Genomic DNA, 23,839 nt, shown 5'->3' with positions numbered 1-23,839 from the left:
CTAGCCCAGGGCCCCCCCATTATAATTTAGGATAGTCTACACTTTGTCAAAGGAGACCATCTATAACCAGGTGCATCAAATTGTAGTCAATTCATACACCGCAGAGTTGACGTTTTAGAGACTTCATAATTGGACATTCAAAAAGGTTTTCCTTTATTTCTCCTGTCCGTGCCACACACGCTATAGCGAGGTCAGGCTTTTACCTAAATCCACAAACCATCATAGTCAGATCTGCAACTATTGCATAAATACAAAGCAACATACAGGTGATGCTCAAAATGTGTATAACTAGATTGTAATACACCAAAATAACAGTTACAGTACTCAACGGCAAGGAAACCCAACAGAAACTTCATTCACTGCTAAAGCATGATTTTACAACTTTGGTTTATGTGCAGTCTCTCACAAAGACCTTAAACTCAATTCAAGATGTTCACATATACATTAGAGAAAAATAACACAGGTACCATGGGTTAAACTTGACAGGGAGGAATAGCAAGACAGAGGAAAAATTAGAATATGACAAGAAACTGGTGCGTTTCTGGTTTAATGTTGACTTTGAATGTCTTACTCTCTCCTCCCAGAAATCACCAACCATTCAAATGAGATACTGAATCACACGAAAACTGAAGTCAACTTTTACAGATGGTTGTCATTTTCCTCACCGCAAAAATGTTAGTGCAGCCTAAAAAATATTTTTTAAATAATAAATGAAAGAAAAATAGAGAATCAAAGCTCTCCTTAGCTCAAAAGCTCCCAAACAAAAACATGTAAAATTGGTTTGGAGATTAAATTAAAAACAAGACATTTCATTTCAGCCAGTCGGAAAAAGGTAAACTAAACATCCATGTGTATGATCTGTCTCCTAAACCTTTGACTTTGAACTGCCATTTCAAAGCTTAATAAATTACCTTTATTCAAGCAGTTATATTCATATAGAAATGTCTTTCAATAAATGTGCAGTGCTTAGTATTAAGAATTAAGTTCATATTACACAATCGAGCCAGTTCTCCATTGGGTCCCATGACTCAAAGATATGTTGGCTTAGTCACTGCCCATCAAAGAAAACAAGCCAACTATTTCAACTGGAAAAACAACAGTAATTTTGCAAGTGTGCTTCGTCAGTGCCCATAATGAACAGAAAGATGTTTGAATCGATGCTGGTATATTTCCTTATACTTCTTTTTTTAAACAACCACATGCATTTACACTTTTGGATAAAGATTTTACATTAGAAAATCAATAAAGATAAATAGCATTAGTATACTATAATCCTTTATTTCCCATCATCCACAGGTCTTTTTGCAGCAGTGGACCATTTCTTCTGTCAGTCTCTAAGATATTTGTATGTGTCCTCTGCCAGGGTGCGGTGAGGCTCAGGATTCCCTCCCCTTTTAGTTTGTCCGTGCCAGGAAAGGGAAGAAGAAAAAAAAGAGGCTGGACCCCTGCCTCTGGGGAGCCCGCCTACACCAGATTTGTCACTCATCCTCCTCCTCCTCCTCTTCCTCGCCGTCGGAGAGCGAGGCGCAGGGGCGGATCTGTCGGTAGCCGTCCAGCCACTTCTCCACCATCTGTGTGACCAGGGGGTGGTTCCGCCTGCGGGAGCTCTTCTGCATGGCCACCAGCACTCCGCCCTCCGTCACGCAGCAGTCCAACCACTCTCTCAGCAGCTTCTCCTGCTGCTCTTCATTACCCATCTGACATGGACAGACACACACAATCTACCATGAGACCATATCTCTTCAGTTACCTATACAGGATGCTCTCATACTGAGAAAATTACATTTCACAATCCAGCCACTTCACGAGAACAGCAAGAGACTCTTACTAAACATACATTTTGCACTATAGTCACTAAGCAGAGGGTATAATAGAACTACGTAATCAACATGACTAGTAGAATCAGACTAAATTCTTAAAGCAGCCAGTCAGAGGACCATATTCATAATACCACAGCGGGAGCTCCCTCCTACCTCCTGTGCTGAGAGGAAGTGGATGTGGAGCAATTTTCTCTCGCTGTCCACCAGCGGTAGGAAGGTGACAGTGACGTCGTCGTCTGTGTGGAGGTTGGCGCCTGCGCCCCGATTGTCGAAGCCGTCGTTCTCCATGGCCACCAGTGCAGAGAAGTGGCCACGCGTGTAGCCCAGCGCAATGGGACTCTTCCAACAGAAACTCTGCTCCCACAACAGGGGCAAGTACACACCTGGAGAGAGAAAGGGAGAGATGAATGAGGAAGGGAGGTCATCAAAAAGAGCCAAAAGGGACAGAAAAGGAGAAAACAAACCAAAAATGACCAGACCCAAAAGAAAAGGAACATGTATTGCTCAACAGTTTCCCAAACACAATGGACACTTTTTCCCTTAGATTATTCAGTCAGCCTCCTAACCCACCAGACAGCCTGTGCAAGTAAACGCAACTGAAACCACAAACCACTGTTCAAGCGTCTAGAACAGTTGCTATCCCTCTCTGTGCAACAGTCTGCCATTGTGTTTTTAAATAGCTTTCTCCTTTCCACCCTCCATGGACGCCCATCAGTCGCTCCTTAACACAACCAGTAGCCTATATCATTCCTCTATTAGCATGACATTACCACAGGCAGACAATCGTCAGAGAGCTTACATTATGGCTGCAGCCGCTCCACAGGATAACTCAAGCCAGACTGTTTTTACTAGGGTACACAGACGTGGACCCCGCCCTCAGCCCTTATTGGGCACCTGCTTTACACCAACACTCCTTCTCCTGACGGCTGACATATGTTGAGAGATATTCTAAAAGTATGTAGATCCATTCTTCTGCACCACTGCATAGTTAGGAAGTGGGGTTGGGGTAGGATTATTTTTGGCAGAATTGTTTGACTCGCTTTTGAGAGTCACATGAATGAGGTATCAGCATTGGAACAATCACGTTGAACAATTGTAACTCCCTCTTCCCCTTATTAATCAACCTGGACTGAATATATTACGGAAAACATGCATTCTTCTGTCATGTACATCAGGGAATCTCGTCAGGGACTTCGGTCATGCAATGCTAAGGATCATGCCATGACACTGACGGTTTCTAGTCAAGTGTCAACTCCCTCAAATGTTGCATAAAATTAGGGCTAGTTGGGAACAGATTTTATGTTATTGGGTTTATGAACTGATATACCAAACAATTAATGCATCAATTCGGTCTTCTCCAATTAAAACTATAATAATACAAATATAATATATAACATTCTAGCAACACAAAAAGTATGCTCAATGCATGGGGCATTGGACAGTCAGGCCCATGAAGACTGCAATGAAGAAACATGATTATTTATTTTTAGGGGAATCTTGATAGAAATTGAAGAAGTTTAAGACCCTCATAAGATATCACAGTAAAATTGAAGGATGGAAAAATAAATAGTAATATACTGGGAAAGATGGGATAGTGGGGTCCACACAAAACAGAACATTAATAGACAAGAACACTGTATACATTTGCATGCTTCCATTCAGCCACAAGAGCATTAGTGAGGTCGGAAACTGATGTTGGGCAATTAGGCCTGGCTCGCAGTCGGCGTTCCAATTTATCCCGATGGAGTTGAGGTCAGGGCTTTGTGCAGGCCAGTTAAGTTCTTCCACTGATTGATAAACCATTTCTGTATGGACCTCGCTTTGTGCATGGGGGCATTGTCATGCTGAAACAGGAAAGGGCCTTCCCCAAACTGTTGCAACAAAGTTGTCTAGAATGTCATTGTATGCTGTAGCGTTAACATTTCCCTTCACTGGAACTAAAGGGCCCAGCACGAACCATCAGTAAACAGGCCCATTATTTTTCCACCAAACTTTACTGTTGGCACTATGCTTTGGGGCAAGTAGCGTTCTCCTGGCATCCGTCGAACTGCCAGATGGTGAAATGTGATTTATCACTCCAGAGAAGTAATTTCCACTGCTCCAGAGTCTAATAGCGGCGAGCTTTACACCACTCCAGCTGACGCTTGGCATTGCACATAGTGATCTTAGGCTTATGTGTGGCTGCTCGGCCATGGAAACCCATTTCATGAAGCTCCCGGCGAACAGTTCTTGCATGGCTGTGTACTCGATTTTACACACCTGTCAGTCAGCAAGGGGTGTGGCTGAAATAGCTGAGTCAACTAATTTGAAGAGGTGTCCACCTATTGACGTTGCTTCCAGAGGCAGTTTGGAACTTGGTGTTTCCACTTCACGTTGACAGGGCAGCTCTAGCATGGCAGCAATTTGACAAATTGACTTGTTGGAAAGGTGGCATCCTATTACAGTGCCACATTAAAAGTTACCGAGTTCAGTAAGGCCATTCCACTAACAATGTTTGTCTATGGAGAATACATGGCTGTGTGCTAAAAAAATGTACACCTGTCAGCAAGCGGTGTCGCTGGAATAGCTAAATCCACAGATTTAAAAGGTGTCCACACAAAAATATAAATGCAACATGTAAAGTGTCGGTTCCATGTTTCATGATCCCAGAAATATTAATTTCTTAAAAATATGATGCACACATTTGTTTACATCCTTGTTAGTGAGCATTTCTCCTTTCCCAAGAGAATCCATTAATCAAGAAGCTGATTAAACAGCATGAACATTACCCAGATGCACCTTGTACTGGGGGCAATAAAAAGGCCACTAAAATGTCCAGTTGTCACAACAAAATGCCACAGATGTCTCAAGTTGAGGGAGCATGCAATTGGCATGCTAACTTAATTAAAAAAAATATTTAACTAGGTAAGTCAGACTGTAGGAATGTCCAGCAGAGCTGTTGCCAGAGAGTTGAGTGTTTATTTCTCTACCATAAGCCCCCTCCAATGTTGTTTTAGAGAATTAGCCAGTACGTCCAACCGGCCTCACAACCGCAGACCACATGTAACCACTCCAGCCCAGGACCTCTACATCCGGCTTCTTCACCTGCGGGATCTTCTGAGACCAGCCACCTGGACAGCTGATGAAACTGAGGAGTATTTCGGTCTGTAATAAAGCCCTTTTGTGGGAAAAAAAAGTCATTCTGATTGGCTGGGCCTGGCTCCCCAGTGGGTGGGCCTATGCCCTTGAAGGCCCAGCCAATCAGAATCAGTTTTTCACCACAAAAGGGTTCGGCTTCAACCTTGCAGATATTTTTTGGTACCCTTTCTCAGATATGTGCCTCAACACAATCCTGTCTCATAGTTCTACAGACAATTCCTTTGACCTCATGGCTTGGTTTTTGCTCTGACATGCACGGTCAACTGTGGGACCTTATATAGACAGGCGTGTGCCTTTCCAAATCATGTTCAATCAATTGAATCTACCACAGGTGGATTCCAATTAAGTTGTAGAAACATCTCAAGGATGATCAATGGAAACAAGATGTGCCTGAGCTCAATTAAGAGTCTTATAGCAAATGGTCTGAATACTTGTGTAAATGTGATATTTATTTTTAATACATTTGCAAAAATGTCTAAAAACCTGTTTTCGCTTTGTCATTATTGGGTATTGGGTGCAGATTGCTGAGAATTTGTATTTAATACAATTTAGAATAAGGTTGTAATGTAACAAAATGTGGAAAAAGTCAAGGGGTCTGAATACTTCCAAAGGTAGTGTGTATGTGGGAGATATGAATATATAAAAAGGATCTGAAATTATACAAATAATGTTATTCGATAGTCCCCCCCCCCCAAAAAAAAAGATCTAGTCCCTCCATCTGTGACGCACTGCTGTGATAAATCAAAAACACCTCTGAATACGGAAAATTCACTATTTGAGCAAAATCCGCAAACCCAGTCGAAAAATAGCATCATCCTTGTGCCACGATTCATGTGCTGGGCCTAATTCACATCAAAAGGGCTTTGTCTGATTTAGCAGATATTATCCAAACCGTCAATCTAATTGGACAAGGAGAGATAAATCTACAACACTATTTTTAGAGATTTTGTGCTTGTCAGGATTTAAAGCTTAATACATCAAAGGTTTTTTTATTTAAATTTTTATTTAAATAAAAATTTAAGACCGAGGCCAAAGAAAACAGACATCACCTTACCTTGAAAACGGGTGTACCCAAGTGTTTCACCACGGAAACTTTTGTAATACTTCACTCCATAGACGATGATTGGTCTACGAAGAATGTGTGCAAGAACAAAAATATGAGTCTGCTCCAGGCTGGCTCCAGGCTGTAGAGAGAGATACAACACAAAGAGAGAGGCATGTTAAACTACCTTTGTGGAGTATAGATGCTAAATATATTATTAAGATTTGAGCTATTACTTGTTATTAGGTATTACGCTAGCCTGATTGTACGTACGACCAGCAATATCTTAAGCCAGATTCTTTATTATACACCAAGTATACCAAACATTAAGAACACCTTCCTAATATTGAGTTGTTCAAATACACAATCCATGTATCAATTGACTTTAACCTGTCTCCCCTTCATCTACACTGATTGAAGTGGATTTAATACGTGCCATCAATAAGGGATCATAGCTTTCATCTGGATTCACCTGGTCAGTCATGCCTCGATACTGTAAACACCATGTGATTCAAGTATCAAAAGAAAACCTTAGGCAAATGCATCTGTTGGTTCTTTGTCTTAAATGAAATACAGGAATCTTTAATGTTGCACAACAGTGGATGCTCTCATACACTTTAGGGGCTTTCCTATAAGCTTTACTCATTCTTTCCTATATGGTCAGAGCAGTATGGCATAATTCATGGACCGTAATTTCTTAATATTTTGCATGTTACAGTACACTGCTGATCCCAACTCAAGTCCTGCCACCTAAAAGTCTTAAAGCTTCATGTCTGTATGCATAAGGAAATCTGTCTCAGCCTCCAGTATTTATGCTGCAGTAGTTTGTGTCATGGGGCTAGGGTCAGTGTGTTATATCTGGAGTATTTCCCCTGTCTTTTCCAGTGTACTATGTGAATTTAAGTATGCTCTTTCTAACTCTCTCTGAGGACCTGAGCCCTAGGACCATGCCTCAGGACTACCTGGTCTGATGACTCCTTGCTGTCCCCAGTCCACCTGACATTTACTCCTGAGGTGCTGACCTGTTGCACCCTCGACATCCACTGTGATAATTATTTGACCCTGCTGGTCACCTATGAACATCTTGGCCATGTTCTGTTATAATCTCCACCTGGCACAGCCAGAAGAGGACTGGCCACCCCTCATAGCCTGGTTCCTCTCTAGGTTTCTTCCTAGGGAGTTTTTCCTAGCCACCGTGCTTCTACACCAGCATTGCTTGCTGTTTGGGGTTTTAGGCTGGGTTTCTGTACAGCACTTTGAGATATCAGCTGATGTAAGAAGGGCTTTATAAATACATTTGATATGAAATGTGTGTGTGTGTATATATACCTGGCTGGCCAGTGAGAGAATGAAAGCCCAATCTTCCTGCCACTGTTCCTCTCTGAGTGAGAAGTGCAAGCCGAAGCTCTGGGAGTACCACGACTCCCACTCCTTCCAGCGTGTATAGAACCTGCAGACAGAACACACGTCAGTGGCCCTGTACCAACTCCCTGTGGTAAAAGGTCAAGTGAGTGTTACCTTTTGCAATGAGAAGAGTCTCTTTTTTTCAAAATGATATGATAGTTTATTTATGTAAATCACATAGCCTTCTCAGCCTTCTCATCCTTTCCCCATCCCCAGCCAGCTACACACCCCAGACCCAGGTCTCACCAGTGGGAGCAGTCATGCAGGCTGTCGTGAAGGGTCTTGCGGAGGACAGAGTCCTTGTCATAGATGCCCCAAGTGGCCTGCAGTACTGAGTCTAACAGGCAGTCCCCGGCCGTGCGGTTCCACAGGGCATACAGCCTGCTGTCCAACCGCGTTCCTAGCTCTATAGACCAGTTGATGATGGGAGACTCCTCCTCCAGCTCTGAGAGAGAGAGAGAGAGAAAGCGAACATGGGGTTATTTTGAAAATGAACCACTATTTGGTTTTACATGCAAACTTTTGTTCCAGCCCAGCACTAATATCCCTGTTCAATGAATCAAGTCAATGAGCATTTGGATTGGGGACCGTTAGTGTAAAGTATAGGGAAGTACAGTGATGGCAAGGAGGACACCATTGGGATGCTGGACTTGCACTATGTATGAAGACAAGGTGCAGATAGAGGGGCCACCTTGATGCTACCGACATGACAGGTGGTGGCACTAGAAAGGTTAGTGCTCTCTGCGATCCATAACTAACCCTAAACATTTTACATAACTTTAAATGGGGTAGGGTCCCGGACAGCAAGGAACACCAGAATTATGATATTTCACAGGAAAGGAACCCGGAATTATGATATTTCAAAGAGGGGATCAAGTGTAAGGATGAGTGATACACCTGCCTTCTCAGCTTCATCATAGTAGAGACAGAGATAGCAGAGTATAGAGATGACTTTAGTCACCTTGTTTTCCCATACACTGGCGTGTTACCCTTGGGGTGCTGCAAACTCTGAGGAGCTTAACAGGTCATAAGACACTCTAGAGAGAGTAAGCAATCAGTGTGGAACCCATTGATGTTGTGTGTGTCCCTGGAGGAAGTAGTCATTCAGTAAGGGATCAGGGAAATCCTAAAACTCAATTAGCCTGATTAGCACAGACGCAAGCACACACAATAAGGGCAGGCCAACAGACAGGAAGGCAGGGAAGGCACACTGTTGGCAGGCAGGGAACAGACCTGTAATACAACACTATACAGCAGACTTCTCGTTTAGTAGAGGGGATAGGAAGCTATACAGAAGCCCTCCACTGTCGACTATGACAAGGGTCTCGCACATGATTCAGTAAAAGTGGCATTGCAAGTTACTGAAATGTACAGGAAGTCAGTCAAAATTTCACCTTTCTGTACATCTCGGTCCAGCACTTCGTCAAACAGTTTCTCCTGAACTGTTGGGGGCAAGTCCTCAATATCTGTATAGAAAAACAGACAGTGGTATTCAATGGGTTTGAGATACACAATACAAGGGAGACATGATACAGTTCCAAAAACTTCACAAAAAAAGGGGAAGTTAGAGAGCAAGTATTTATTTGACAATAGTGAAATGAAGTTTGGAGCTTGGAGAAGAACGCGCATCTGTCTTGACCTGCACACGCCTTAATCAAGCCAAGATGAAGTGATTTGGGTTTAATTCCCTTGAGGTTAGCAGGAGTCAAAGCTGCACTGTAACAAAACTGACAACACTGCAAGCTACAGACACCACATTTGACTTTTTTCTACCCAATGTCAAAACATGTTTTGTTGCGTGTGTGTCCTTTTCTTTCCACACTAGAGCTACTTTGTGTGCTCGGAGAACTTCGCAACAGTAGCGGCTATTCTTCAGCTCAACAAATGAATGCATTGACGTTGTGCAAAAGAACAGCGAGGCTTCTATAGCGGCCGGAAGCCAATGCACGCTCCCCAAATACTCTGCATAACCAGACATCACTGCTTACCAGCCCTGTGGCTTTAATTTTCAACCACAATGTAGGATATATTTCTCAAGGAGGAATTCAACCAAAATAGTTGGAGACTCAACCTTGCTTACACTAGCAAAAACTTGGTACATATGAAAATACAATTTTGCAATGCAGGGCTCCAAACTAACTTTTTCCCCTGGTGGCACTGGTTAAGTTGGTGGCACCAGCCTATGATTTGGTTTCACCAAAATGTTGCCGCCGTGTCACACAACAGAAACCATTTGCAATCATTTTAGAAAGTCATTCACAGTGCTACTAAAATCGCATGATTCAGAAAATAGATGTTCAATTTCTCATGTCCAAATGGGAAAGCATAATTCAATTTAACCTAAACCAGCCATTTTCATTCATTTGGGGTAGACATTTATGCCATCGTTACATTTTACCCTCAATATAGTGCTCCAGAATATGATTTATTTTGTTCAATAGAGATTAATTTGCATACTAATATCACTTCCATTTAAGGAAGTGAAAACAACTAAGCTAAATATAATAGACTGCTAGTTAGAAATGTAATTGATTTCTCTAACATTCCAGCATACTACCCAATGAAGTCTATAGACCTCAAACTGTCCACACATGCTTTGTGCTCCATATCTCAAAGCAGTAAGAGTTACTTTGGTTGTAAAACGGTGCCAAAATGCTCAATGTTGAGAAATAAATGGAAAACCTACAGAAAATTGAGACCCTCATCTCTTCAACTGTCATAACAGTTGCTTTTAGAACTAAGCAATTGTGGGGAAAAAGCACCCCCCAAAAAAATCTCTCTTCAGCCCAGTACTTCCCAAACCTTTTCGTCATGCCCCCCCCTTTCTTATGGGGGAACAGAGCGAGACAGATTGACTCCAGTAGATTAACAGGCTTGAGCCTACTGCCTGATATTCAGAGAAATATTAGGCCCTTCTCCAATTCTGCAGCCTACTAAAAACCAGACATTACAAGGTTTATAATACTGCCACAGTTGTCTTTCAACTCTTAACATTGAGCACAATATAACCATTAGTAATTATCACTCGCAATATGCGCTTATCGTCACACTTCGGAAAAAATCGTTCGCTTTATAATTTTTATTCGTGCTTATGAATTGACCATGTTTAAGTTGACTGCACCGTTTAATTTGTTCCAAGTAAGCTCACAGATGTGAGGGTTTGTTTATTGGGAGAGAGAAGGGGGAAGAGATCAGGTGGAGCAGCATGCTGCGAGAGTCCATCAAAAGTAATGTTTTTAATCTAAAAAAATACGATCACAAGATTTAAGTGTGAGTAAGTATTTCTCTCTAGTAGTATAATTAAGCTGTGTTTGTTCATCTTACCCTACCTCTATGGGGGTGGGCGCCCCACAGTTTGGGAAACGCTGCTTCAGCCTAAGCTGGTACTAGGGAAAGCATTTCACTCAGAAACAACCATACCATTATGCAATTCCCGACCACCAACAAAACATGCATTCTACCATCATAGAAGACCAGAAGCTTTACAGTAGAAGAGCAGCAAAACAGTTACTACCACATAACTATACACAGTAATGAGGCGAAATAAAACTACTGCAGGTAGTGTATAATAGGTCAGAGGGAGGCTGACCTGCTGGCAGGGTGAAGGTGACCAGGTCAGTGAGAAAGTAGCAGGTGAAGTCTCCCTTGCGCTGGTGCAGGGAGGCAGCCACCTCCCGACGGATCTGCTCCGTCAGCTCAGGGCACACCATGGCTGGGATACACTTAGCTGCCTGCTGGGACACCTAGACACAGAACGTGACACAGGAATGATACAACTGTCTCCCACTGCAAATACAACCTAGGGAGCATGAAAGCCACATTTGATTTTTTCACCTTTATTTAACCAGGTAAGCCAGTTGAGAACAAGTTCTCATTTACAGCTGCGACCTGGCCAAGATAAAGCAAAGCGGTGCTACAAAACAGCACAGAGTTAAACAAACGTACAGTCATTAACACAATAGAAAAATCTATGTACAGTGTGTGCAAATGTAGAAGAGTAGGGAGCTAGGCAATAAATAGTCCCTAGATGCAAAAATAATTACAATTTAGCATTAATACTGGAGTGATAAATGTGCAGATGATGACATGCAAGTAGAGATACTGGGGTGCAAAAGAGCAACATAATAATATGGGGATGAGGTAGTCACGTGTGCTATTTACAGATTCACTGTACACAGTCATCGTTAAGCTGCTCTGACAGCTGATGATTAAAGTTAGAGGGAGATATGAGTCTCCAGCTTCAGTGATTTTTGCAATTCGTTCCAGTCATTGGCAGCTGAGAACTGGTAGGAAAGGCGGCCAAAGGACGTGTTGGCTTTGGGGATGACCAGTGCAATATACCTGCTGGAGTACGTGCTACGGGTGCGTGTTGCTATGGTGTCCAGTGAGCTGAGATAACGCAGGGCTTTACCTAGCATAGACTTATACATGACCTGGAGCCAGTGGGTTTGGCGACAGATATGTAGTGAGGGCCAGCCAACGAGAGCATACAGGTCGCAGTGGTGGGTAGTATATGGGGCTTTGATGATAAAACTGATGGCACTGTGATAGACTACATCCAATTTGCTGAGTAGAGTGTTAGGGGATATTTTGTAAATCACATCGCCGAAGTCAAAGATCGGTAGGATAGTCAGTTTTACGAGGGTATGTTTGGCAGCATGAGTGAAGGAGGCTTTGTTGCAAAGTAGGAAGCCGATTCTAGATTTATATTTTGATTGGCGATGCTTAATGTGAGTCGAAGGAGAGTTTACAGTCTAACCAGACACCTAGGTATTTGTAGTTGTCCACATATTCTAGGTCAGAACCGTCCAGAGTAGTGATGCTAGTCGGGCGAGAGGGTGAGGGCAGCAATCGGTTGAAGAGCATGCACTTAGTTTTAATAGCGTTTAAAAGCAGTTGGAGGAAATGGAAGGAGTGTTGTATGGCATTGAGGCTCGTCTGGAGGTTAGTTAACACAATGTCCAAAGAAGGGCCATATGTATACAGAATGGTGTTGTCTGCGTAGAGGTGGATCAGGGAATCACCTGCAGCAAGAGCGACATCATTGATGTATACAGAGAAAAGAGTCGGCCTGAGAATTGAACCCTGTGGCACCCCCATAGAGACTGCCAGAAGTTCGGACAACAGGCCCTCCGATTTGACACACTGAACTCTGTCTAATAAGTAGTTGGTGAACCAAGTAGTTGGTGAAGTCATTTGAGAAGCCAAGGCTATTGAGTCTGCCGGTAAGAATGCGGTGATTGACAGAGTCGAAAGCCTTGGCCAGGTCGATGAAGACAGCTGCACGGTACGGTCTTTTATCGATGGCGGTTATGATATCGTTTAGGACCTTGAGCGTGGCTGAGGTGCACCCATGACCAGCTCGGAAACCAGATCACATAGTGGAGAAGGTACGGTGAGATTCGAAATGGTCGGTGATCTGTTTGTTAACTTGGCTTTCAAAGATTTTAGAAAGGCAGGGCAGAATGGATATAGGTCTATAACAGTTTGGGTCTAAGGTGTCTCCCCCCTTGAAAAGGGGGAATACTGCAGCAGCTTTCCAATCTTTGGTGATCTCAGATGATACGAAAGAGAGGTTGTATACGCTAGTAATAGGGGTTACAACAATTTTGGCGGATAATTTTAGAAAAGTGAGGGTCCAGATTGTCTAGACCAGCTGATTTGTAGGGATACGATTTTGCAGTTCTTTCAGAACATCAGCTGTCTACTGAAGCGGGGGGGGCAGGTGGGAAGCATGGCCAGCTGTAGGAAAATAATTATTGAAATGGATCAATTATAGTAGATTTATCAGTGGTGACAGTGTTTCCTAGCCTCCGTGCAGGGGGCAGCTGGGGGGTGCTCTTATTCCACTTTTTGGAATTAGTGCTACAGGAAGCAAATATCTGTTTGAAAAAGCTAGCCTTAGCTTTCCTAACTGACTGAGTATATTGGTTCCTGACTTCCCTGAAAAGTTGCATATCGCGGGGGGCTATTCGATGCTAATGCAGAATGCCACAGGCACACAGATGAAATGTTCAGAGCGTTGCAGAGAGGAATGTAATGAGTAGAACAGACTCAATTGCCTGATTTGAATCCCTGTTCAACACAATCCATTTCTATCTGAAATTTCTGGAACAGTGCACCCTTCTGAGCAGGCCCCAGGTAGACCCTGCCCCTTCCCCCTTAAGGGACACATTCCTGCCGGTCCTTCCAAGGCTCACCCCCTTACTAACCCTGGGATAAGAGAGCCTACCGTCAATACAACACATCACAGCCACTATGTCCTCAGAGCGCATATGTGGTATCGCCAAAACATTAATGAATATAAAATGAACAACCTGGAGATGGAGTGATTACATACCGGACGATACAAATTGAGCCCAACTGGTACAGTAGAATAAAGACAACAGTTCTTGACCTGTACCATTATGATAATACATTTGCAGAGCCTGAGTATTGTCCTGACCTCAGTGAGGAGCACTGCCAGCATGTCCTGCCTCTGGAAGCGGATGGCCAGGTGTACCAGGGTGAAGCCGTCGTCGAAGGCCGATGACCGGTTGAGGAGACGCACCTCGTCGGACGTCAGCTGCCTGGCGATGTCCCCCCCTGATGACTTATAGGCCTCTACTGCAGCCAGGTCCCCCTCTACCACACCTGCAGAAAGAAGTGTGTGGGTGTGGGGGGTTACATGGTACACAAACTCTAAAATGCTGTTTAAATTTAAAAATAAATAAAAAAGACCATCAAATGGTAATTCATGCAGTTTGTTGGACAAGGTGGAAATTCTTATTTAGTTTACCAAACAAATCATTTGTAGGCTATTCCTTGCCAAAACACAGTTTGTTACAGCCGTATTCTAAAATGTATTAAAAATCTACACACAATACCCCATAATGACAAATCGAAAACAAGTTTGGCTATTTTTGCAAATGTATTAAAAAAAATCTAAACAGAAATACCTTTTTTACATAAGTACTCAGGCACTATGCTATGAGACTCGAAATTGAGCTCAGGTCCATCCTGTTTCCATTGAACATCCTTGAGATGTTTCTACAACTTGATTAGAGTCCACCTGTGGTAAATTCAATTGATTGGACATGATTTGGAATGTGTACCCAGAACTTTCTGCACCATTAAAAAAGGTCCAAGAGCACAGTGGCCTCCATCATTCTTAAAATGGAATAAGTTTGGAACCACCAAGACGTTCCTAAAGCTGGCCACCCTGGCAAACTGAGCAATCGGGGAAGATGGTCACTGACAGAGTTCCTCTGTGGCGATGGGAGAATATTCCAGGACAACCATCTCTGCAGCTTTCCACCAAACAGGCCTTTACGGTAGAGCTACCAGACTGAAGCCACTCCTCAGTAAAAGGCACATGTGAGCTCGCTTGGAGTTTGGCAAAAGGCACCTAAAGGACTCTGACTATGAGAAACAAAATTCTCTGGTCTGATGAAACTAAGATTGGCAATCAGGCCAAAGAGTTCAACTGTCACGTCTGGAAGAAACCTGGCACCATCCCTACGCTGAAGATGGTGGTGGCAACATCATGCTGTGGGGATGATTTTCAGCTTCAGGGGACTGGGGGACTAGTCAGGATCGAGGGAAAGATGAAGGCGCAAAGTACAGAAATCCTTAATGAAAACCTGCTCCAGAACACTCAGGACCTCAGACTGGGGTGAAGGTTCACCTTCCAACAGGACAACGACCCTAAGCATACAGCCAAGATAACGCAGGAGTGGCTTCGGGACGAGTCTCTGAATGTCCTTGATCAGCCCAGCCAGAACATCTCTGGAGAAACCTGAAAATAGCTGTGCAGCGACGCTCCCCATCCAACCTGACAGAGCTTGAGAGGATCTGCAGAGAAAAATGGGAGAAACTCCCCAAATACAGGTGTGCCAAGCTTGTAGTGTTATACCCTAGAAGACTCAAGGCTGTAAACACTGCCAATGGTGCTCCAACAGAGTAAAGGGTCTGAATACTTGTGCAAATGTCATATTTCAGTTAATACATTTTCAAACATTTCTAAAAACCTGTTTTTGCTTTGTCATTATGGAATATTATGTGTAGAGCAATGAAGAAGAAAAAAAACAATTGAATCCATTTTTAGAATAAGGCTGTAACGTAACAAAATGTGGAAAAAGTCAAGGGGTCTTTATACTTTCTGAATGCACTGTAGATACCAGGGAAGTTTTACTACCACTACCGTACTGAAACAAAACCACCACTTGAGAAAAAAGAAGAAAAAAAAAAACACTATAATGTGTTGGGGAAGCTCAAAGTAGAGAACATTTCCAGTTTTACTACCAGCCTCCCATCATTTCTGGAATACCCATTTAGCAGTCTCTGGCATATTACACAACATTACTCCCTGGCTAACCATTGTTCTACACTCAAAAAAGGGCCACACAATGCTTTGCAGCATAATCAGGGTGTATGTGTGTGCGAGCGATCGTGCGTGCATGAGTTTTTCAACTGCAGTAAAAAAGTAGAAATATTGAGGAACAAAAGAGGAAAAAGTGAGTAGGAAGAGAAGGAGTGGGAGGACAAACTGTGCCGATTGGAGCTTGTCAGAAAGGAAGAGACAGGATCACAACCACTTCTCACAGCAGTCCATTAGTTTGGGTGTGCCTGCCTGCATAGTCAAGAGTAGCACTCACACACATATACAAAACATCAAAGGAAATGGATACAAAAGAGTTGCTCTATACTAGGAAGGGTGGAGAACATTGACAATTATTGAAGATAGAAAATGAATGAACGCTCTGATTTTACCCACAGAACATGGGGGAAAGGGCCTATTTAATTAATTTACATCAATAATGTTGCAGCGATCAAGTTAGTCCTAGGCTTCCACTGCACAGAGAAAACTTCAACAATATTTTCATGACCATCACATTAAAAAGGGGCAATCAGCAGATGCTACACCCATATTTGGACTTTGATATGTTCCCATTAATTCTTGAAGAATATAACTTATAAATGTCTCATGAGCTTAGTTCAATGGTTGAACCCCATCAGAACCCCAAATATAAGCGTGTTTTACTCAAAATGTTCGCTACAGTTACATATCGCGCTATAATTTTTGGACGATATCGATATTTGACTCAAAGTAAATAGATTTTAATATTTTTTTACTGTAGGTAGCTATTACTAGTCGGCTCTACCTACGTCAAAACACTGGTATTTTCCATCCTATAGCCTGTTTTCCATATTATTTAAAAAAAAGTGAGCCAACATGTTTTCAGGACTTTTCTTTCTTGAAACAGGGATGTCTTAGCTTTTTACAGAAACAGGGTCGAGTCGAATTACTTTGTTATGGTTTCTACTGCTGATTGCTGCTTTAAAACAAACAAAATCGTCACCTGTACAAATCCAATTTGCTAACTCATGAAGATTGTTCACACAGGCCGTTTAAACAAAAACAGTAAAAGTTTTGATCACGCTCCACTGCTTGATTGGCGTAGATGGAAAAGGCAGCCGTGAAAGAAGATTCCACAAGATTCTTATGTGGTTGTTAGACCAAGTATTGGTGTTTTGTTTCGTGTCAGATGCGCTCAGGGAGTTGTAACATATCATTTGCGGCATGCATCATAAGCAAAGTCATTGTAGCCTTCCTCTAGCTGTGAGAACCATGCTATTTATATTTCTGGATCTTCATCTTATTCTTTCTATTTCAATGGCAGATTCGCAACCGCAATTCACGGAAGATGCCAAAACTTTGGAGATAAAGTCAAAAGATACTCGTTTCCCCTATCCATCTGTGGTAAAGTTGTCCATACATGCTTATGATAAATCCACATCCAGCCATAACCTAGCTGGCTAATCCTTTGAATAAGGTGTTGCAACAACAGTTAACAGTTTGCTAGATAAGGTTAGCATTGCTAGCTAGCTACACTGACAGCCATCAGTGCCCTACTTGTTGTTATTTCTCCATCACCCACAACATTCCCACCATCAATTCGTGAATATGTATTAGCAGCCTGAGTCATTCTTCGGAGGTGGGAACATTTAAGGACAATTTCTGTTATAGGACAGGAATCACGTTTAAAATGGGGGCGGCATTGCCCTCTGGTGGGGGCCTTTTTAACATGTTACGTATGCAAGTAATGTTGTTTACAATTTCACCTGTTGCATAGCATATAGGCTTAGCACCTTCTTTTCTCCAGTCCTCTCCCATGTGTCCATATCTCCATTTCACAGAGCTGGGAGACACTTATGAGGAAACCAATTTTGATTGAATTTGCATAAATAGTGGAGTCAGTGTGATTGATCCCAGGGCAGCAGAAGCCATGGCCCTCAATGGCCTGTCAAGGAAGAAGTGCAGACATAGGCCCAGATGAACAGTAAGCATCAGCAACAGGCCTGTAGTGTTACTGTAGCTCCCAATTGTTGACAGATTTCCAACTGGCAGCGTCAGCAACACATCACAGGTTGTCTGCCATAACAGTAGCTTGTGACAACCAGTGACACATAACAGGCTAGCACTTCAGAATAGAGATGGCCACACGCCAGCACACAGCACACGTTGCCTGTTTTACGACTTCTTTCCACAGTAGCTTCATGGCTAAATTCCTGATAGTATGCATGATATAGCCTAGGGTAGGTCGAGTGCGATGCGGGGCTAGCAGTACGCTCCCAAAGAAAATAAATTTGATCTACAGCTGAATGCATACAGTAACTATGGCACAACTGGACCGAGATGTAGGTCAATAGGAAAGCTAATATCTGCAGGGTTTCAGCAGATGTAAGGAGAAGTCTTCAAGTGCATCTTCACCTGCTTAGTGCTTACTTGGAATAGGCCAATCAAAATAAGATGTCAACATAGAAAAGGCCTTTCATATAGCCTAAACAGATTATCTTCCAAACAGGTTATGGCGTTGATACTTTTGGCACCTTGAGCATGTGCAAGTCTTCACATAATGTAATGTTTTGAAAAGGTTGGGATTATCCAAAGTTTGTCCTGTGAAAACAATTCCTATTCAGTCATACAATAATCACCAATTATATCACATTTCAGGTTGAGTTGCAGCCAAGTCATGTAGCCTAGTTCATGTGCTAGCTAAGCCCAGGGGTATTCAACTCCAGTACTTGAGGGCTGAAGTGTCTCGATGGGTTTTTTCTTCTTTGTTCAATTGATCTACCCACTCACACACTCAAACAAGACTACTATTGTAGCCTCTGTGCATTCACTCCTTTTATCGATTCATTTAGGTGTCAAACAGACACCCATCCATATGTAAAACGGGACACACACACAGGTTGTCAGGGAAACCCTCCTGAATCATAAGGACCACTTGCAGCCAGCATGGTTTGTTCAGGAAAAGAATATTAAAAACTCAGCTAATAAACCTGCTGTGGCATAAACCAGTGGGCCGTAAAGCAGACAAGCATTCCCTCAGTCAAGCAGACTGCCCTTAATACAAATGGGCATCTTGTCTTTGTGAGCACACGTCCTAGCTTCTGGAGAGTACAGACAGCATGACTAAAACTGCTCCTGCATATGCAATTTTTAGAGGGTACTTCCCACAAAGCATTGTTAATGACACCATGTTACAGACTTAGCTTTGTTTTAAATAAACATTCAAAGGCCTAGCCTGCATAATTATATGACAGATTTTACTGAGGAAAGTGGCACTTGTAGTTTCCAATAAAGATCATTGTGAAAAATACTACCTGGTAACTAATGTAGGCTCGTTTGTGATTCATGACTTCCAGCTTGCTTAAATAACTAAACATGAATACAAAAAACATGTAACGCTACACCAGTAGAGTGTACGTAACAGGGCTCCAGGCTGCGAACAGAAAGCTGAAGGTCATCTTCCATGTGAATGCCTGTTTATTTTTGACTTATGCACCAGTCAGATATTTTAAGTGCAGGGCCTGCGGGCTACTAGGCTGTCCAGAGCCGCACGCTGTGGCCACTGTTTACCAGCCCCTGGGACTGAAAGGCAGGGTGTGTGTGTCTGTTGACAGTGAGGGTTCCCCTGCAGTACACACAGGACATGCTTAGCTTCCCCGTCACAGTAATAAGTTGGGTACCTCAGACACTGGAAAGAATACTGTGCTATGGGGAGTAATTTGTATCAGCAGACAAACTGACTGGGAGGGGCAACTCCACTATAAACAGTAGAGAGGAAGCTAGCTATCCCATGGAATCCTGTCTGAAATGTAGTCCAGACAGCAGCAGTGGAATCCACTCAGTCACCATTATGAGGCTTGCCTTCACTAACTTCAAGGGGCAGTGTGGCTGTCCGGACTAGCCCTTGATTCAAAGCTTCAAGGGACACCCTCTGAAAGGGAAAGCCGAGTATCCTCGTCACTCACACAGACTACCTAGACTGTGCCTGACAGAGGCTGGGGGATACAAATAGTGGTCTCGCACATGCTGTTCAGTCAAGCAAACAGGAATATCTGTCAGCGGGGAGGATGGGAAGTGAACCTTTAGCCTCTGGCCAAGTGCTTACCTGACTACACTGCATTAACCAATGGTTGTGTGCCATATCAGACTGTAGTCGAGAACCAGATTCCTATATCATATTATGCAGTTAGCTGATATGGTAAATACCTATCCAGGCGTTGCAAGATCTGGTATGCGTCTGCACTGTAGTCGGACAGGAATTCAACCTCTAGCTCGTCAACACAGCACAGCAGTTCCCAACTGTTCATCCATCCATCCACCCACTCAGCTTGCACAGGCTGCTGCTGCTCACAGCGTGAGCAGTGAAGCAGTTACATCGCTGCATAAAATGTACAATATAACACTTACTGCTTTCCAAGACTTGCAGCCTTAATTGTTGCTCAGTGGCAACAGAGATAATATTTTTATTCCACCCAAGGTAGAGAACTCCCATTTAACAACAGAAGTACCTAAATACAGGGGAGGTATTTCAACCATAATGAGCATCTCATTCGCCACAGCTGGGAATACAGAGAAATAAACAGGGTTGGGAGAGAACCTTGATTTCTTTGCATCCACTCACACACATACCGACTCACCTGCACAGGCATTGAGAAACAACCAGTCAGTTCTCCTCATCCTGTTCTTTATCTGTTTGAGCCTTTTAAAGTCCACCTGCTGCTCCTCTATGCTCCCCACTCCGGCTCCCGAAGCCAGTTCGATCCTCTGAAAGTCCATTTTAACCTCCGCCTCCCGCTTGGAGGTGGGTGGGGACCTCCTCTGGCCGCCACTGCACCCCACTACTCCACCGCCGCCCCCTCCCAAACCCCCCCTCCTGTTGTCCCTGTCCTGCTCATTGAGTATGGAGGGTGGTAGGCTCTCTGGCTCAGAGGCCAGTTCGATAGGTTCTGTCAGGCTATTGGGCCTAGGGTGGTCACACACTACACATTTGCACGCATTGGGCCAGTTTGCATAAGTGCAGGCGGCACAGGTCCAGTGCTGGGCGCGGGTGTTGAGGCGGTTGCGGTCGTTATACTCCTCGCAGGGGTCGGTAGGGGTAGATGGGGGTGCGGTCCGGCATCCTGAGCCTGAGGTCTGGGGTGACTCGGTGGGGCTGCATGGCTGCTGTGCCAGTCCATGGTGGTGCTGCTCTTGCCGATGTCGCTGGCACAGACACTGGGTGCAGCGGATGGCACGGGGCCAATTTAGGTAGGTGCAAATGTGGCATGACCACTTGCTGGAGGGGGTCTCGGGGGTGTCTGCAATGCGGACACGGGGACGGGCGCTGGAGTCCGGGCAGATTAGGAGGCTAGAGCCTCCCTTGGGCGGGCTGTTACTCAGGCTTGGGGGTTCCCACGGGCGGCTGGTATCCAGGCCGGGGCTGCTCCGGAAGGGCTCCTCAGTGATGATGGCGCCCCCGCTGGGCCTCTGGGCGCGGCACATGGTGCACTTGATGGCCGAGGGCCAGTTCTCAAACGTGCAGTACTCACAGGCCCACTTGGTACCCAGCTCGGTCATTGTCGCTCCAACGCTGGGAGAGGCTGCCGCTGGGAGGGGCTCAGCACCACAGCTCCACTCAAGGAGATCACACAGGCAAGCAGGATGCTAGGGAAACAGAAACACAGGAAATGTTGAGGAGGAGGAGCTATAATGGTCTTTGATGATCACAGACAGACTGCACTGTCATCATGCAGAGACACAGAGAATTAAGATCACAGATAGAACGAACACATTTTGACTTTAACTGATGTCATGTTTTAAAGGAAGTGTTTTCATAAGTAAAAACATGAACATCATTAGTTAGTCTAGCTAAGCCTATCCTATTATTACATATAGCCTATTACATAAAGTAACAGACCTGATGTTAGAGACCTCAACTTTTAGACACAAAAACAAAGAAAGCTAAATTAACACTTGTTTTTCAAACTTCTGGATCATTGTTGAACACTGTCAAACAGGATGAGCATGACATGATAAACAGCCTTGGCATTTATATCAATCCTGCTCAAACAGCTACAAGGATGTGTGCTCTTGACCTGGTACTAATTCTCAGTGCAGTTAGTCAAAGCCTGAGGCTCAGTGCAGCTGAACTCACAGAGCAAGGTGCCAAGAGCAGCAGGCCGCAACCCAATCTTGACTTGCCTCTATGACTTAAAACAGACACCCAAACATATCCAATGACACAGAGAAAACGTGCCAGACAACAGTGCTGTGTTACCTGGCAGATGAAACCAAACACCAGGCAACACTAAAACTTGTACCAATAATGACCCTTAATGCAGTTAAGAAGTTTCCCCCCAAAGCTCTGACCTAGGCCCGTAAGGTTTTTATTTTGTTAAACTAAAAGGTTTTAAATAGGGGCGAGATAGGTTGGTCCTAGATCAGCGCAAAACAGTCTACTCTGCACTCTCGGTGAAGTATTCAAAATGTTTTAAATATTCCTCGACATAAACCAACACCTTGCAAAGTGCATATAGAGGAATGATTGCAATTACTAAAGCAAGTTAGACATATGTTAGCTATTATCACAACAGAACACTACTCCCTGACTTGTTGCAGCGCACATTTCAAGAGGCTGCTGATCTAGGTTTAGAACTACATTTTAAAGTTGAAACCACCAGTCTACAGCCTGGATTGGTACCTGATTGGTTTCAAACAACTCAGTGCATTGAGTTTACTTAGGCATTTAAACGGATCAATGTAACAAGACAACTAGATAACGGTAGCTAGTTTTGCTACCGCATATTGCGTTGGGCGTGCCTACGTCAATGTGCCATACTTGTAATGTTAGCGTCACTAGAAGGGAGAGTGTGGTCAATACGATATCGGTCACCTAGCTAGTTATCTAACTAGCAAGCTGCCATGGCATCTGTTACAACTAGCTAGATAGTTAACGTAGTTAACTGAGGTAGTGGTGGAAAGCTAGTTAACTACTGTACCTAGCAAGTTAGTTAACTAACCAGTAGTACATTTGCCATTTACTTTCGTAGTAACAGACTATTACACCAATGAGTAGAGCAGACGACTCTATAAGTGTGTCAATATACTCTGCAAAAACCAACACATTCGTGAAAGACAAGATTCCTCAACTCACAATGTTGTGCCCGTTAGCTTCGCTAGGGGCTACAGTATTTGTCGAAATTCTAGTTAGCGAACAGTAGCCAACTAACGCGTTAACGTTGGTAAATATGAACATTATCTAGTTAAGGTTACCTATTCAATGATGAATTGCTAAAGGTAACGTTATTGTTTACAGCTTCGTTTCTAAACAATATATCATACAAAAGTGGTGACACAACTGTGACATGCGAACTACATAACAGTTTGAACATGGGCGTCTGTTTACCTTTTCCTGTGTTGACACTCCTCTTCCAAGCACAACCAAACCGTTCTCGAGCTTGTCCCCGGTTCTATCCACTCGAGCCTTCCCAAAGAAACCCAATCCGTATGTCCCGAAGTCAAGCTTTTATTTGGTCAGAAGACTCATATTTACCTTTATGTTCTCCGTTTGTACGGTGCTTCGAGACCTATATGCAATTGTACAACAACCCCCCCGTCCCTCCCCCCGTCCCTTTGCCGTCTCTCCGGGGCTTTAAATCATTTTAATCCCCATTTCCAACAACCGTTCTGTTGGTATTTAATGGCGGCGTAGGGGAAGCTGGAAAATACAAAAAAATACACTCCAGAGAGAAGCAGGATAATTTACCACCTGGATCCAACAGCCAAGCTGATTGGATAGTTCTTCTGTTTTCCTCCTGTTGGCCTATGAGATACGTCTTTCGTTGCCAATAGTTAAAAAGCTTGATCACAGCGGTCTCCAATGTCAAAATATGAAACAGTCATTCATTTTCGCCGTTTTTGCGGAAATTATGAACAACGGACTATTATTACATTACACTCCATACCCGGCGCCACCGTGGCGTTTGTTTCATGTCTGTATCTCAGCTGTATACCTTTAAGGGACATTAGGATGATGTCATCTTTTTGAAAAAAATATACTGCAGCAGTCTGCAGTAAAGGACAGCTTTTGTGGTTGTGGTTATTGAAAAAGTAATCGAT

At 43.5% G+C, this 23,839-nt stretch overlaps 1 protein-coding gene across 1 annotated transcript; it reads right to left on the bottom strand.

The window, feature by feature from the left end:
* Positions 1-370: 370 nt before the first annotated feature.
* On the bottom strand, positions 371-23,764 carry LOC115135072 (ubiquitin thioesterase Zranb1-like). Its single transcript, XM_029669328.2, has 10 exons — positions 23,127-23,764; positions 20,380-21,385; positions 13,850-14,037; positions 10,994-11,147; positions 8,799-8,870; positions 7,651-7,849; positions 7,330-7,450; positions 6,013-6,142; positions 1,974-2,203; positions 371-1,697 (listed from the first exon to the last, which is right to left on the bottom strand). Exons 2-10 carry the CDS (start codon positions 21,296-21,298, stop codon positions 1,479-1,481), a joined length of 2,232 nt encoding a protein of 743 aa, XP_029525188.1. The 5' UTR covers positions 21,299-21,385; positions 23,127-23,764; the 3' UTR covers positions 371-1,478.
* Positions 23,765-23,839: the final 75 nt, after the last annotated feature.

Source organism: Oncorhynchus nerka, linkage group LG10 (assembly GCF_034236695.1).
Source record: "Oncorhynchus nerka isolate Pitt River linkage group LG10, Oner_Uvic_2.0, whole genome shotgun sequence".
In the NCBI taxonomy this organism is placed as follows: Eukaryota; Metazoa; Chordata; class Actinopteri; order Salmoniformes; family Salmonidae; genus Oncorhynchus; species Oncorhynchus nerka.
The sequence above is the reverse complement of the archived record's forward strand: the minus strand, read 5'-3'. Positions and strand labels throughout refer to the sequence as shown.